The sequence below is a fragment of the Lontra canadensis genome, unplaced genomic scaffold (genome assembly GCF_010015895.1).
Source record: "Lontra canadensis isolate GAN:19392208 unplaced genomic scaffold, GSC_riverotter_1.0 scaffold60, whole genome shotgun sequence".
Classification (NCBI taxonomy): domain Eukaryota; kingdom Metazoa; phylum Chordata; class Mammalia; order Carnivora; family Mustelidae; genus Lontra; species Lontra canadensis.
The window spans coordinates 11,486,820-11,502,706 of NW_022631054.1; the positions used below are offsets into that span (position 1 = coordinate 11,486,820).

At 45.6% G+C, this 15,887-nt stretch overlaps 1 protein-coding gene across 1 annotated transcript; it reads left to right on the top strand.

The window, feature by feature from the left end:
- Positions 1 to 8,914: 8,914 nt before the first annotated feature.
- Positions 8,915 to 9,469, top strand: LOC116879116 (60S ribosomal protein L21-like). The gene has a single exon (XM_032877043.1). The coding sequence runs from the start codon at positions 8,949 to 8,951 to the stop codon at positions 9,429 to 9,431; it is 483 nt and encodes a 160-aa protein (XP_032732934.1). The 5' UTR covers positions 8,915 to 8,948; the 3' UTR covers positions 9,432 to 9,469.
- The last annotated feature ends 6,418 nt before the right edge of the window (positions 9,470 to 15,887 follow it).

The following is a 15,887-nucleotide window of genomic DNA, read 5'->3' on the forward strand; positions in this document are numbered from 1 at the left end:
GAGTTGCTGCTACATAACACTTATGTGAAGCTGGTTCCCCAGCAATGATAGTCCCAAAGGAGGGCCTAGAGGACATGAGGAGGGTACAAGAGATAGCCAGGACAGCGAGTAAAGCAGCCATTGGCTGGCCTTCAGCACAAGATTTATTGTTGTCCTTTCCTGATGGTTGACATCGTCTACTGGCAGGAGCAAGGAGCTGAGATTAGAGTCCTAGAGGAGCAACACATCTCTGTTCTTTATCTCTTACTGAGCTCTCTCCCCAAACTGGGAACAAAGTACATGGCTTTTCCTGATTATGAGGCTGGCGATTTAATTTAAAACAGCAAAGGACAAACAGACAAGCTCCTAGAGGAGTTGAGACAAAATCCTGAATGTGGAAGACAGTGTGACAAGTACCTTCACTGGATGTCCCAGTGAGGAGTGAGTATGCTGCAGGGATGGAGAGGAAGAAAGATTATCCACTGGGGAAAATGATAAGGGTTTCAAGCAGAAGGTTGTATCTGGGACAGGCCTTAGAAGGAGAGATGGACCTGGGTTGTCATATTTTTGGGCTTAAAGACTCAGCAACATCCCCAAAGCGCCCTCTGCCTGGAGGGAAAAATGGAACCCAGGAAGACAAAATCTAGCAGATCTTAGAAGAAAATAGAGAACAACTTAAAGGGATAAAAAGAAACAAAGATCTAAAAGTGAATCTTGTTGTTGCCCCTTTTAGGAATTAGATAGTTAGGAAAGCATATTTGTTTCCTATTGCTTTTATAACAAATTACCACAAAATCAGTAGCTTCAAACAATACAAATTTGTTATGTTGTAGTTCTAGAGGTCAGAAGTTCAAAATGGGTCTCACTAGGCTAAAATCAAGGTTATTGGCAGGGCTGTGTTCCTTCATGGAAGCTCTAGGAGATAATCCATTTCCTTACCTTTTCCAGCTGCCAGAGGCAGCCCTCATTCCTTGACTTATAGCTCCTTTCTATCTTCAAAGTCATCAAAAGTGGATTAAGTCCTTGCATCAAATCATCCCAACCCCTGCTTCCATTGTTACATCCCCTTCTCTGACTCTAATTCCTCTTCTGCCTCCATCTTCCACTCTTAAAGACCCTTCTGATTATATTAGTCCCACCTGGATAATCAGTCAGCTGATTAACAACCTTAATTCCCCTTCGCTGTATAACATAACATAGGGGGCGCCTGGGTGGCTCAGGGGATTGAGCCTCTGCCTTTGGCTCAGGTCATGATCCCAGGACCTGGGATCGAGTCCCACATGGGGCTCTCTGCTTGGCGGGGAGCCTGCTTCCTCCTCTCTCTCTGTCTGCCTCTCTGCCTACTTGTGATTTCTGTCTGTCAAATAAATAAATAATCTTTAAAAAAAGAAAAAAAAAACATAACATAGTCCCGGGGTTCCGGGGATTAAGACACGAGTTTCTTTGAGGGGTCATTACTCTTTCATCAGAAGGGATAAGGGAATAAAAACTCTTTCCAGTCCTTTCCATGCTCTCTGAGCATCTCCGCTTCGTTGTTCAGAGAGTTTTTGGCATTCACGGGCTTTATTTTGGCCAGGGTCATCTGAAAATACATCTTGCCTACTGCAGTCTTATAGAGGTGTTGAAGGCAGTGACAATGTGTATCTGCACTACCCTCCTTTACCCAGAATATTTTCAGTATTCCGTGTGTCCCTGTGCAGCCTTCCCAGGTCAGGGGCTGGCCCTTTCCAGGTCCTGCCCTTGAACATCCTCCAAAGAAGGGAAAGGAGTCTCTTTCCTCAAGCTACCTTCTGTGTAAGAAAACTTGTAGAAGGGGGGTGGGGGAGGGGCACCTGGGGGGTTCAGTGGGTTAAAGCCTCTGCCTTTGGTTCAGGTCATGATCCCAGAGTCCTGGAATCAAGCCTCAGATCACATCGGGCTTTCTGCTCAGCAGGGAGCCTGCTTCCCTTCCTCTCTCTGCCTGCCTCTCGGCCTACTTGTGATCTACTTGTGATCTTTTAAAGATCTTTAAGATCTTTAAAATCTTAAAAAAAAAGTTACTAAAAAAAAAAAAGAAGAGGGGTGGAGGGGTGGTCATACCAACTCCATATCCACACAGGACTCGATTTAATCATGTGTCTCATGGAAAAAAAACATGAAATCAAACATATGTGCCAATACTAAATAAAAACCACTGAACTGTACAATTTAAAATCGAGAATTTTATAGTAGGTGCATTATATATCAATAAAAACAATGTTACAAAAAAGTCTGTGGCAAGATTATTCATCCTTTCATTAAGTAATTCATTTATTTATAGATCCATGGGTTCAGCATATATTTATAGAGTGCCTGCTAAATGGGAATGCCAGCTCTGCAGGAGGCTACTCTGGTAGCCATCTTTTTGATGCCATATCAGCTTAACAGCTGCCTTCTTGAAGAATGACCTCTCCCACAATCCGCCTACAAGGTTGAGGCCCTGGGACTCAGCAACATATTTATAAGACTTACCTTTAACTCCTTAACCCCAGCCGATTGGACTCCAGCTGGCCAAATCAGATTATTTCTCCCCCAAAAACCTGGGATTTGGTTTTGGCCCTCTTCTCTCCACACATTCCATATCACCCCTCAAAGATGGCACTCTTCCCCACAGCTGCATTTCTATTACAATGACTCCCAAATCTATATCACCAAACCAAACCAGCCTCTGAAGCTCCACAGCTGTCCCTCCAGTGGCCCCTGGGCAGCTCCACTTGGATGTCCCACAGGTCTGGGAAACTGTCAAACTGTCTGATCTTTGGCTTTGCTCATACCAGCGGCTGCTTTCTATTGTCTTTTCCTGACAGGAGCGAATGTCCCTATCAAAGCCTCTGGAGCCTGAGGCAGGGACTGTGTCCTGGATTTCTTTGTGTCTTCTACACCATCTGGCACAAAAACTCACACTTGGTAAACACTGATTAGTCAGTCGGTTGAGTTGGGGCAACCTATTCAGACCAACTATAGGTCCATTCTAGCGAAGTCTGCAGGCAGATATTGTCAGGGTTGAATTGCTTTGGTGATTGGCAGATAATGTTTTAGATTCTTTTTTTTTTTTTTTTTTTTAGCTAAGTCAATATACTAAAAGCAAAATTACCTCCTAGAGTTCCCAGTTGCTTTCAGACATGATGTGATTTGTCACAATTCCCAACCCAAGGAGCAGTGGAAAGTCCCAGTGCTTAAGAAAAATGAGGGGCCAAAAGGCTGAAAGCCATATTTATCTATGGAATTCTGGGACTCTCTGAGTGTACTGCCATTGTCTGCTCTTCCAGTTACAAACAAAAAAGTAATTAGCATAACTGAGTCTTTGCTGTATGCTAATTAGGATTTATGTCTATATTCCTGTTATGGGCTGAATTGTATGACATCAAAATTCCTATGTTGAAGTCCTAACCTCCGGTATCTCAGAATATGACCATTTTTGGAGATAGAGCCTTTAAAGAGATAATTAAAGTAAAATGAAGTCCCATGAGTAGGTCCTAATCCAATATTCCTGTTGTTCTTATAAGAAGAAGAGATTAGGACACAGGCACATACAGAGGAAAGACTATGGGAAGACACTGGAGGAAGATGGCCATCAACAAGGACAGAGACCTTAAAAGAAACCAACCTCTCAGAAACCTTATTCTTAGACTTCTAGCCTCCAGAATTAAGAGAAAATAAATTTCTGTTGTTTAAGCTACCTAGTCTGTGGTACAGGCTTACTTTGAGTATATTGTGGGTTTGGTTCCAAACGACTGCAATAAAGAGAGTCAAGTGAGCTTTTTGTTTTCCTGGTGCATATACAAGTGTATTTACACTATACGATAGTTTATGAAGCGAGCAACAGCATTATGTTTTAAAAATTGAGTATAGATAGATAGATATTTATATATAGATATACCATAATTTAAAAATGTTGGGGTGCCTGGGTGGCTCAGTGGGTTAAGCCTCTGCCTTCAGCTCAGGTCATGATCTCAGGGTCCTGGGATGGACCCCCACTTGGGCTCTCTGCTAAGTGGGGAGTCTGCTTCTCCCTCTCTCTCTGCCTGCCTCTCTGCTTACTTGTGATCTCTGTCTGCCAAAAAATAAATAAAATCTTAAAAAAAAAATACCAACCACCATTTGAGCTTTCAGTGAGTCATAATCACTGACCACAGATCACCATAACAAATATAATAATAATGAAAAAGTTTGAAATATTGCAAGTGTTAGCAAAATGTGATACAGAGGCATAAAGTAAGCTAATGCTGTAGGAAACATTTTTTTTTTTTCTTTTTAGAGGCAGAGAGCAAGAACACTAGCAGGGGGCGGGTAGGGGCAGACAAAGAATCTCAAGCCTCAAGGAAGCTCCACATTCAATGCTCAGTGCAGAGCCCAACACGAGCCTTGATCCCACAAACCCAAGATCATGATCTGAGCAGAAATCAAGAGTTGGAAGATGAACCAACTAAAGCCACCCACGTGCCCTGGGAGCAAATGCTGTTAGAAAAACAGAGCCAATAGATCTGCTCAACACAGGGTTGCCACAAACCTTCAACCTCTAAAAAACAGTACCTACAGGGGCACCCGGGTGGCTCAGTGGGGTAAAGCCTCTGCCTTAGGCTCAGGTCATAATCCCAGGATCCTGGGATAGAGGCCAGCATCGGGCTCTCTGCTTAGCAGGGAGCCTGCTTCCCCACCCACACCCACCCCCACCCCCTCCTGCCTCTCTGCCTACTTGTGATCTTTGTCTGTCAAATAAATAAATAAAATCTTAAAAAAAAAAAAAAAAGAATCACTGCAAAAACAAACAAACAAAAAAACCCCCTCAAAAACAGTACGTACAAAGCACAATAAAGCAAAGTACAACAAATTAAGGTAGCCTGTACAGTACTTTGTCATGGCAGACTGAACAAACTAATACAATTCTACTTAATCCTCCTACCAATCCTGCAAAATGAGTTCATGAGCTTCATTTTATAAATAAGGGAAGTGAAGTGACTTTCCTGATCCTCCAGTCCATAAGTGACAGGGTAGGGATGGAAGCCCAGGTTTGCCCGACATACAGGCCCTATTGCAACCAGTGTCTTGTTCTAGAGGCTACAGGCCATTTGTAGATTTGATGGAAATGTGGTATGCTCCTGCTGACCTCCCCTCTCTCCCTGATCTTTGTGGGTTCTCTTGATCTCTCCCTCTCTCTGGGTACCTTCAGCCCAACCCAGGCATTTGTCAGTGACTCCCAGGCACAATTAGCTCCTTGGTTTCACTAAAGTCACTTAAGAAATTTTTGAGTGCCCTTGTGTAGATGCTCTTCCTGAAAACCCTCACATTTTAGGACCCATCTTACCCCAAGATTCCCACCTAGAACTGGAGGTGGGGGGGAGAGTCTCCACTACTTTTCCCATTTAGAAAGATAGGCAGAGGGCAGGACAATTACCCAAGAAGAACACAGCACCAGTCTGACCTCCTCAGTCCTTCTCATTCATCATCCTATTTAATCCTCACAACAAACCTATGAGTTAGGCATTATTATCATCTTCATTTTACAGATGAAAAAACAGAGGCATCAGGCAGGTAAGAAACTTGCCCAATGCCCTTAGGTAGACTGGGGAGTCTGTGAAGGCTTAGTTGGAAAAGTATATTGAAACTGAAGGAGGAGTAGAAAATGGAAGAATAGCACATGCAAAGATCCTATGGCAGGAGAGAGCCTTTGTGTCAGAAGGGCTAAGGGAAGAACACGTGTCTGAGCACAGAGTAAGAGAGAAGAACAAAACAAGGCAGGGCCAGGCGAGACAGAGTCTCAGAAGCCTTGCTAAAGGTTTGGATCTCTGTTATAAAAACAACAGAAGCCATCAGCAGGTTTTAACCAGGGGAATAACAGAACCAGGTTTGCAGGTTGAAAAGATTTTTCTGGCAACAGTGTAGATAGAAGATTACAGGGAGGATAAGATCCAAGGATACCATTAGGGTCCATGTCAGTAATTAGGCAAGAGAGGCTGGCAACATGGACAATAACGGTGGAGATAGGAGTGGAAATGGAAGCGAGTAAATGCTTTTAAGAGCCATTTTAGAAGGAAAATTGAAGCATTTGGTGATGGATTGGGCATGGGGTGAAAGAGGTTGAGGTCCCAGGTTTCTGACTGGTGCAACTAGCTGGCTGGTGAGTAGCTCCTTCAGACAAAACGAAGGTGTGTGTAAAATTATGGGTATGTTATATTTGAGGTAAGACACCCACATGGAACTATCAATAAATGGTTAGATGTGAAGATTTGAAGGTCAAAAGGGAAGTATGGACTGGAGATGGATATTTGGGAGTTGTATCTGGGGCCCTTCTATCTACTATGCACACTAGGCACATTAGTTCTCCAATACTTTTAGAGGTCCATAAAAAAATGCTTTAATCTCCTTTAAATCAGAAGAAAAAAACAAACTTTTAAGTCAAAGATGTTTTAATGTACAAAATTAATATATTCATCTTTATACCAATACCATCATAAAATGTAATTTAAAAAGAAATTGTTCTGTAGGAACCACAAAAGCCATAATGTTGCCTTGGTTGTATCAGTAAGAATGCTTTCTGCCACAAACATCAGAAAAGCCCATTCACAATGGCTCCTGCAATAATAATATTTAATTTCCCTTGTTTGAGAAAGTTCAGCATCAGGGTGGCCTCTGGGGTTGGCAGACTGGGCGCTGTCAAGGACAAAGACTCCTTCCAGCTCTGACTCTGCCATCCTCGCTGTTCGCTGCCTCTTCAGCTGTTAGTACAACAGCTGCCTTAGTTACAGTTCACATTCAGGCTTGACAACATTCCCAGGAAGAAGACTCACTATTGCTTCTGGGGTTCTCTCCTAGGAGTGAAGAAACCTTTCCCAGAAGGCCCCCAGAGGATGTCCCCTTGGCCTCACTGGACAGGACCAGAGCATATCCCCATCCGTAAACCAATTACTGGCAAGAAAGATGGAATATTAATATGATGGGCTCAGAGTAATCATCCAGGGTGGTACTGAAGTTAAGCAGTCATAATGCCTGCTTTAATAGTCTTCCTCCAGGAGGTGAGAGTTGAAGCCAAAAGCATGGATGAACTCACCTAGGGAGAGTGTGCAGAGGAAGAAGGACACAAGAGCTTCAGCATCACCAACATCTAGCAAGGGCTGACATTGCAGAGACTGAATCAGTTATGGGTCCTGCTACAGAGGAGCTTCCTGTCTGATGGAAGAGATCCACCATTAAACACAGTTATAAATGGATGGGAACTATATTTGGGGTCAACACGGGGCCTATGAGAGCAATCTAAGTCAGAGTCTCAATGTATATATTTTTTTTAAGATTTTCTTTTTAGTTTATTTATTTGTTAGAGAGAGAGAGAGAGTGCACAGGCAGGCAGAGTGGCAGCAGAGGCAAAGGGAGAAGCAGGCTCCCTGCCAAGCAAGGAGCCCGATGTGGGACTCGATCCCAGGATGCTGGGATCATGACCTGAGCCAAAGGCAGCCGCTTAACCAACTGAGCCACCCAGGTGTCCCAGAGTCTGAGTGTATATTAATAACTGTGGGACCGCAGGTTTCTTCAGCTTTCTGCCTCAGTTTCCTCTCTGTAAAGCATCCCATGCATAGTAAGTATCAAATAAATGCAGTTTTTATTGTTTCACTATCATTCACATGATACCATATTTAGATGGTGGGAAGCCATTGGAAGGAAATTAACAGGCAAGTCAGAGTTCTGTCTTGGTTAGATGGCTTGGACAGATTGGACAGGTTGTGCCCTGTCCCTGTTCTGGGTTTCCCCTTCACCAGGTCAGCATGAGCCACTCACTGAGTTTCCTTCCAGCTGCCCCAAGGCTGAGCCCTACCAAAGCCCTCCAGGCCCCAGCAGCATTCCACAAAATCCCTGTATTGGTTTTAACAGTGTTCCTGAGCCTTGGAATCAGGATGAATTACTGTCCCTCCTTTCACCCCTGTCCCCTTGCATTGTTGCCACTCAAAGAAATTAATCAGGCTTATTAAGCATGACCTCCCTTTTGTGAGCCCTGCTCTCAGTCTGCTGATCTGTACCTGTCTGCTGCTCTTCTAGCTTGATTCCAGAGGGGCCTCAGCCTGCCTTGGTCCTCTAGGGGGGGCAGGGACATGCGGCCAGTGGCCACATCTTTTGTTGCTTGCAGAGACTGACGCACTGGACTGGATCGGACAAAAGCAGGATCCTCTGCTGTAGCGAGCACAAGGCTCTTTGTTGCCATGGCTGTGGAAAAAATAGGAACAAAAAGGATAAATGTTGCGTCCAAATATGCTAATAATTAACACTTAGCACCATGGATATAAAAAGCACTTAATACTAAATTACTATGATCGTAATAGCTGTTCTTTATTCAGCCTTATTCTACATGGCATCATGGCTCGGTAGTTAAGTGTGCCTGAGCTGGAACCTGATTGTCTTGGTCCAAATCCTAGATCTGCTATTTACCAGCTCTGTGACTTTGGGCAGGTTACTCGATATCCTCTTGTCTCAGTTTTACAGCTATAAAGCATAGACAATGAAAGTCTGCAACTCATAGGGCTATATGAGTCCATGCTCTGCTGATAAAGCATTTAACCTGGCACACCACATAATAAGCACTAAATAAATATCATATTTTTATATAGCAGATTTAGGGCTTTATCTATATTGGTTAACAAATTTAAACCTCAAAACAAACTTGTGACACAGACATTATTATTATTCCCACTTATCAGTTGAGAAAATCAAGAGTCAGATGGGTACCTGGGTGGCTCAGTCTTCAGGTGTCTGCCCTCGGCTTGGGTCGTGATCCCAGGGTCCTGGGGTCGAGCCCCACGTCGGGCTCCCTGCTTGGTAGGAGGCATGCTTCTCCCTCTCCCACTACCTCTGCTTGTGTTCCCTCTCTCGCTGTATCTCTCTCTGTCAAATAAATAAATAAAATCTTAAAAAAAAAAAAAAAAGTGCTTTCGGCCTGAACCGCCATCTTCCAGTAATTTGCCAAAATGACCAACACAAAGGGAAAGAGGAGAGGTACCTGGTACATGTTCTCTAGGCCTTTTAGAAAACATGGAGTTGTTCCTTTGGCCACATACATGAGAATCTACAAGAAAGGTGATATTGTGGACATGAAGGGAATGGGCACTGTTCAAAAGGAAATGCCCCACAAATGTTACCATGGCAAAACTGGAAGAGTCTACAATGTTACTCAGCATGCTGTTGGTATTGTTGTAAACAAACAAGTTAAGGGCAAGATTCTTGCCAAGAGAATTAATGTATGCATTGAGTATATTAAACATTCAAAGAGCCGAGATAGCTTCCTGAAGCGTGTAAAGGAAAATGATCAGAAAAAGAAGGAAGCCAAAGAGAAAGGTAGTTGGGTTCAGCTGAAGTGTCAGCCTGCTCCACCCAGAGAAGCACATTTCCTGAGAACCGATGGAAAGGAGCCCGAACTGCTGGAACCCATTCCCTATGAATTCATGGCATGATAAATATAAAGAAAATAAAAGACCTCAAGACTGTAAAATTGTTTCTCTTAATTGAGTAGAAGTGTAGTGTCCTTTCCCTGAAAAAATATTTAAAGCAAACTTTGTGACCTTAAAAAAAAAAGAGAGAGCAGTTGAGTAACTTTCCCAAGGTTACCCAATAAGAAAGTAGCAGAAACCAATTCTGTTTGACTCTAAAGTCATGTGCTTTCCACTGCACCAAGCTGCTGTCTTTCATGAGCTTGTGGCAAGAGGTCCCACATCAGTGTAATGCTAGATTGTTGGTGACTCTTTCACAAAATCCTCTTCCCTTTAGTGAAGTTGGAATATATGAAAATAAAGGACAGAAGGGTCCGGTGTAGAAGGCAGCTTTACTGAGGGTTTCCCTCCTCCCCAGCCCTTCTTTATCCCCTGTGTGTGAGGCCCAGTTCTCTGGTAGAAGTTGGAAGTCTAGCTTGGAAGAGCAGAGAGCTCGGGGGAGGACTTTCTTAAGTTCCAGCTCTCTGATGAGTTGACAGGCAGAGGGGAGCCAGGGCAGAACCTGGCCACAGGGCACCAACCCACACCAGGCCCAGGTCTGCAGACAGCTTTTGCACACTAAAAGTCTTTGAACAGGGGCACCTGGGTGGCTCAGTGGGTTAAAGCCTCTGCCTTCAGCTCAGGTCATGGTCCCAGGGTCCTGGGATCAAGCCCCGCAGCATCGGGCTCTCTGCTCTGCAGTCCTCCTCTCTCTCTGCCTGCCTTTCTGCCTACTTGTGATCTTTGTCTGTCAAATAAATCAATAAAATCTTTAAAAAAAAAAAAGTCTTTGAACATCACCAAGAAAATAAAATGAAATGGCATTAACCCAAATCACTTTCTTGCCAGAGAACTTTGCATTCTTAAAGGAATCCAAAGTCTTAGTATACCTCCTACAGAGTAGACATCTGGCAGCCAGACCAGTGAGTGCCCATCAAGGCTCTGATCATTGCCCAGCCCAGTCAGGCCTCTGCCCATACCTCTACACAACCGAAGTCAGCCCTCTGCTCATAATTCTACACAACCAACTCTCCTTGAGTATTCAGAAGCAGCTCAATTGCTAAAGAACCACCTAGGCAAACATAAAACTTAGCCTTACAATACCTCTGGGAAAGAGAAGTGTCTGGCTATATTATTAATTGCAATCATTTACTAAGCCACATTGCTTTAGGCACACGATCATTTAGTAAGCCATGTGCTCTAGGCAAGCCACATTGCTTAGCATGACCCTTGTCACAAATTCCACCTAACCCCCTAACCCTCACTTGTCCCTCTAGTTCATGGCTAGCTCCAGATGGCTCCTCCCCTGTGCCTCTCCCATGGCCAGATGTCCATTTGCAATCAAATAAGAACTGGCTAGATTCATCCTGGACTCTAGGAAGCACGACCCTGGCTCCTCAGTGAGGATACAACTTGGTGTCAGGACAATAGCCTATGATGGGGCCTCCCTGGAAATCCCCGGCCTACATTCATAGCTCAATCAAGATGGCAGAACCACTTATCAGTGCACAGGTGAGCTGTCTATGCTTTGTGGACTTCCCACATGCCCTGATCACAGGCCTCTCTCGCAATCCCTTGTATCTATACCTGCCTCTTGCTTCCTACATACACACTCAGGACTCCTAAATGAAGATGAAGCAGGAGGGAAATGGCCAGGTTGTAGATTCATTGAAAATAGCAGGAGCTCTGTAGTTGGATAGACATAGGTTTGAATTTCACCATTTTACTTAGCAGCTGTGTGACTTAGGCTGTTCACTTAACTTCTCTGAGTCTTACTTTCTCATTTCCAAAAAGGGGAATTATCGTCTGTACTCTTGGGGTTTCTGTGAGGATTAGAAAAAATATATGTGTGTGTTATGCCCAGTGGCACTCAACCAATGTCAGACATAGGTGGGTCTCTTCATACTCATTAAAATATATATACTTTCTGATCCCAGGACCAGAAGTTCATGCCCCACGAATGGGTCCCTGCTCAGCAGGGATTCTGCTTCTCCCTCTCCCCCTACCCTGCTCCAGCTCTCTCCCTCTCTCTGTCATGCTCGAGCTCTTTCCCTCTAATAAATAAGTAAAAATTTAAAAAATAAATAAAATAAAAGCGTATATACTTTCTGTCCCTAAATTCTTACAATGACCAAGCTGCATGGTCAGCCCACCAGTGGTGTTACTGTGATGAGCTTGGTTGGGTTATAGCTAAGTTTTCCTGTTAGGCCTAGACCTTAGTCTCATGCAGACATGGAAGTTTTGGCCCCTGGGTCCATGGTTTGCCTGGAATTGTCCCAGTTTAAGGACTGAAATTTCCACATCCTTGAAGCACTGGATATTTAATCTTGGGAAAACTGGAATGGCTGGTCACCCTATGAAGGCAGCTGACCCAGAGCAGGTGGAGCAGCTGTCAGACCTAAGAGAAGAAGCTGGGCTTCCCTTAACCACTCCCAGCTGGATGGATGGGCCAGCCGGGTGGACACTTACTCAGCCCCTCCTTCCTGGTACCCAGCAAAGTCCCTGTTAAGCAGAGGTTGTGGGTGACACCTAGAGGCTATATTAAAAACTGCAGTCTGGTAATCACCCACCTGCCCCTTGAGGCCTTAGTTTGTTCGTTAATAAATATTGAGGCACTGGACATAAGTCTTAGGGGTCTTGGAAGACATCCTCAAGCAAGTTAAGCTGAGACCTACTGCTTGATAAAGTGTTAGCTGGGTCAAGGCAAGTGGGAAAGAAAGTATCTTGGGCAGGAGGGAACAAAAAAGACTGAAGTTCTGAGTGGGAAGAAGTATGAAACTTTCAAGAAACCACAGTATGGGTGGGGGTTGGATGGTGACACCAAAAGTTGGAAAGATTGTCAGCGGCTAATCAGCTAGGAGAAATTTTTTTGGTCTTTTCCCTAAGTACAAGCAGAATTTAGTGAACATTTTAAGCAGGATAATAACATAATCAGATCTACATTTTTCAAAGCTAACTCTGGCTACAAGGTGGGACTGGTTAGGACAGTAGTAAACCTAAAGCCAGACAGGTAATTAGTAGTGTCTGGGTGATGCAGAGACAGTGAGGCCCTGCATGTGGGTAGTACAGAGGGATGAAGAGGGAGGTGATGGCTTGAGAGACATTATGGAAATAGAATGGGCAGGAACACTGGGATTGATGAGGTGAGGGGTGAGAAACAGCAAGATTCAAAAATGCTGTAGGTTTCCAAATAGGACCACTGGAGGGCAGTGGGACAAGTGCTGAGATGGGAGCATGAGAAGAAGAGGGAAAATGTTGGGGCATGTTGAATATGAGGTGACAGAGGGACATCCAAATCAAGATGGCAAATAAGCAGTTGAATAAAGATTAGGAAGGGGGACATAGATGTGGAGATTATCCAGCAAGGAGATGGTAACTGAAGCCCTGAGCAGCACCAACATTTACAAATAGGCAGAGGCAGAGGAGAGAGAATTCACCAAAGGAAAACCAAGTGAGTATGATGTTATAAAAGGGGGCAAGAGTATTCAGAAAGTAGACAGTGGTCAGCTGCAAAAAATATTCTGAGAGGCAGTGAGTTGAGATCTGAACGCTGTCCACTGAACAACGTGAAAATTATTGCTGACCTTAAGTCCTTTTAGGGAGGAATAATGGACAGAAAGACAAATACTGCATGATTTCACTTATATGAAGCTCCTAGAGTAGTCAAAAGTAGACTAGGGCTTCCAGGGGTTGGCAGGAGGAGAGAGTAGTGAGGTCTTTAATGAGGACAGAGTTTCAGCTGCGGAAAAGGCAAGAATTCCCTAGATAATGATGGAGATGGAGGTACTTAATACCACTGAACTTGCACTTACAAAAGGCTAGCAAGATAAATCTTACTATGTTATGTGTATTTTGCCACACATGCATACACACACAAAAGTCACCTTCTCTGTGAGGTCTTCCAGGCCACTCTTTGTTACATGTCAAGCACTCCACAGACTCGGAGAGAAACGGAATCAGGTGGAGGAGGGGGAGGGGCAGGGGCAGGGGCAGGGGCAGGTCACCGGCGGGAAAGGAAAGAACTACCCCAGCCGCCTCCGCGAGAAGGGGGGAAGCGAAGGGGCTGGGAGGAGCGGGTTAAGCTGAGGGCAAGGGTGACACCTAGAGGTTATGTTAAAGAACAGCAGCTGACAATCGCCCACCTGGCCCAGGAGGGAAGGAGAGTGACGGGATGGGGCGCGAGTTCCGGAAAAGGAATGTCAGTTCAGGCTGGTAGAGGGGAGACGGGACAGGGGTGAGGTCAGGCTTTGAGGGGAGGAGCGTGCACCTCCGCCAGCCCCCGGGCTCGAGCTGAGAGCTGCGGAAGGGACTTGGTTCTACAGGTTCAGGACGTGTATAGCACCTCCACAGCCGGCTCCCCACCCCTGCACCTCCGCTGTCCTGGCCGCTGCGGAAGGCGGATGTGGCACGAGGCCTCCTGCAGCGCCATTGCCTCACCCCTCGGACCTACGTGCCCTCCAGCGCCCACCCTTAGCATCCATAGCCCGAGCAGGAAGGCAGTCGCGGACAGGCACGGAGGAAGCCATCATGCGGAAGTTGCCCCAGGGTCCTGACCGGGAGGAGATGGCGGTCTTACATTGGTCACAGCCCAGATGCCAGCAGGGCTGCAGGAATGGGAGTCTGGCTTGTGGGGGGAGGGTGAGGGAACCAACATCAATGACCACCTCTACCCTTTCCGCCCCCCGCCCCCCAAAATGGCCTCTGGGTCAAGGTCAAGCACAGTGCTGTTGCAGGGCAATATGCCCTAACTAAAATCTCCCTTTCTTTAAGTCAGACCCTTCGTGGCCTTTAGAAATCTACCCTCTCCCTCAGGACCAGGTGAGAAGTGATGGGTTAGGGGACCCGTTTCTGTGCCCTCTGTCGGTACATAGGGCCCTTGAGTGGAAACCCCTCTGGCTGCACCAAAGGCTTGGAGGCACTAGAGCTGCTCACCTGGGGCCCTGATCATGATAGCATGGACAGAAGATAACCTATTCTGCCCCAGCCCTCACAGAGCGCTATCCCCAGGGGCCCTAACCCCAGATTCCACACCAAAGCCAGGGCCTTCCTAGAGCCTTCCCAGTGCTCAAACCTAGGGGGGGGGGGGGGTCCAAATGTGGTTGTTACTCTGAGTCCTACTGCGGCCCCTCTCCTTGTGACATACAAACCCACTTTGTATGCCCTGATCCCACGTAGCTGGGCTCCGGCGCATAGGCTAAATCCTGGACCCCTTGCCAGGCTGCAGAATATACTCTTATTTAATCACAACAACCCTATGAAGTAGGTACTATTATTATTCCCATTTTTACAGGGGAGAAAATCAAGGCTCAGAGAAGATAAGCAACTTGCCCCAAGTCATACAGCTACTAAATATTGGAGGTAGTTTTCAAACCTGGGTCTATCCAGCTTTTGGAACCCATGTTCTCCAATTTACTAGTCTGCAGAGTAGCACCAAGTGCCTTTTACCACCGCTAATCAGCTTCTGCGTACTGCCTTCCTGACTGCAAGACTAAACACGCAGCCAGACCTCTTTTTCTCAGCGCTGTGCCTCCATCACATCCTTCTTCCTCTTGCCAATGAACTTGCCAATGACGTCATACTGAATGATGTTATATCTGCTCCCTGACAAAGGAATCTCCTTTGCAATGCCTGGAACCACAGCATCTATCCCAAATGTCTCCCCAATCTTATGCTCTTTCTCCTCTGAGGGTTTGGCTCGCATTCCTGACCTTTTTGCTTATGCCATTTACCCCTGAAGTGCCCTTCCCAAACCCTCCAAGAGCCACCTGCTGAAGTCTCAGAAGACTCCTACTATCTACTCAATTCTACTCAATCCAGTGATCTCACACAATTCTGGGTCTCAAGCCCAGAAAAGCCTATAGAAAGCTTCTCTGGCCCAATACCCAGTCAGGAAGCTACAAGGAGGACTTGAGTTCTAGTCCTATAGGGCCAGGAGGGAGAGAAAGGACACTAATGCAGCTGTTTCTTTCAGGTCCTGAGGCACCAGTTTTTTTTCTCCAAATCTTGCTTGGGTCAGGAGGCAAAAGATTGTTGAGAGAGAAGTGGGTTGAAGAAAGAGGCGCAGTTGAGAGACTAACAGAGAGAAAGAGAGATTTGTAGGAGCCATACAAATGACCTACCTTCCTATAACATCAGTTTCTCTGGACCAATTTGGGGAGGGAAAGAAAATCTGTAAAAAAACATTTTGATATTTTTAAAGTTTTAAAGGAACAGTACGCGTCCAAGGCAAAATTCTCTACCATTTTTAAGGTAAAACAGGACACTGGTAAATTCCTTGCTTGGGGCAGGGGCGGGGGTAGGCGGTTAGGAATTCTGGCTCCTCCCCCGGCTAGGATTGGTTCCCTTTGCTCTTAAGTTTAGGGGAGGAGAGAAAGCCCGGCTCCCGGCACCAAGTGAAGGCGGCTATTGTGGTCTCCGGGGACGGTGGGAGAAGGGAGGCTC

Excerpts from the sequence above, each read along its gene's own strand:
- LOC116879116 (XM_032877043.1), top strand. The coding sequence starts at position 8,949 with ATGACCAACACAAAGGGAAAGAGGAGAGGTACCTGGTACATGTTCTCT.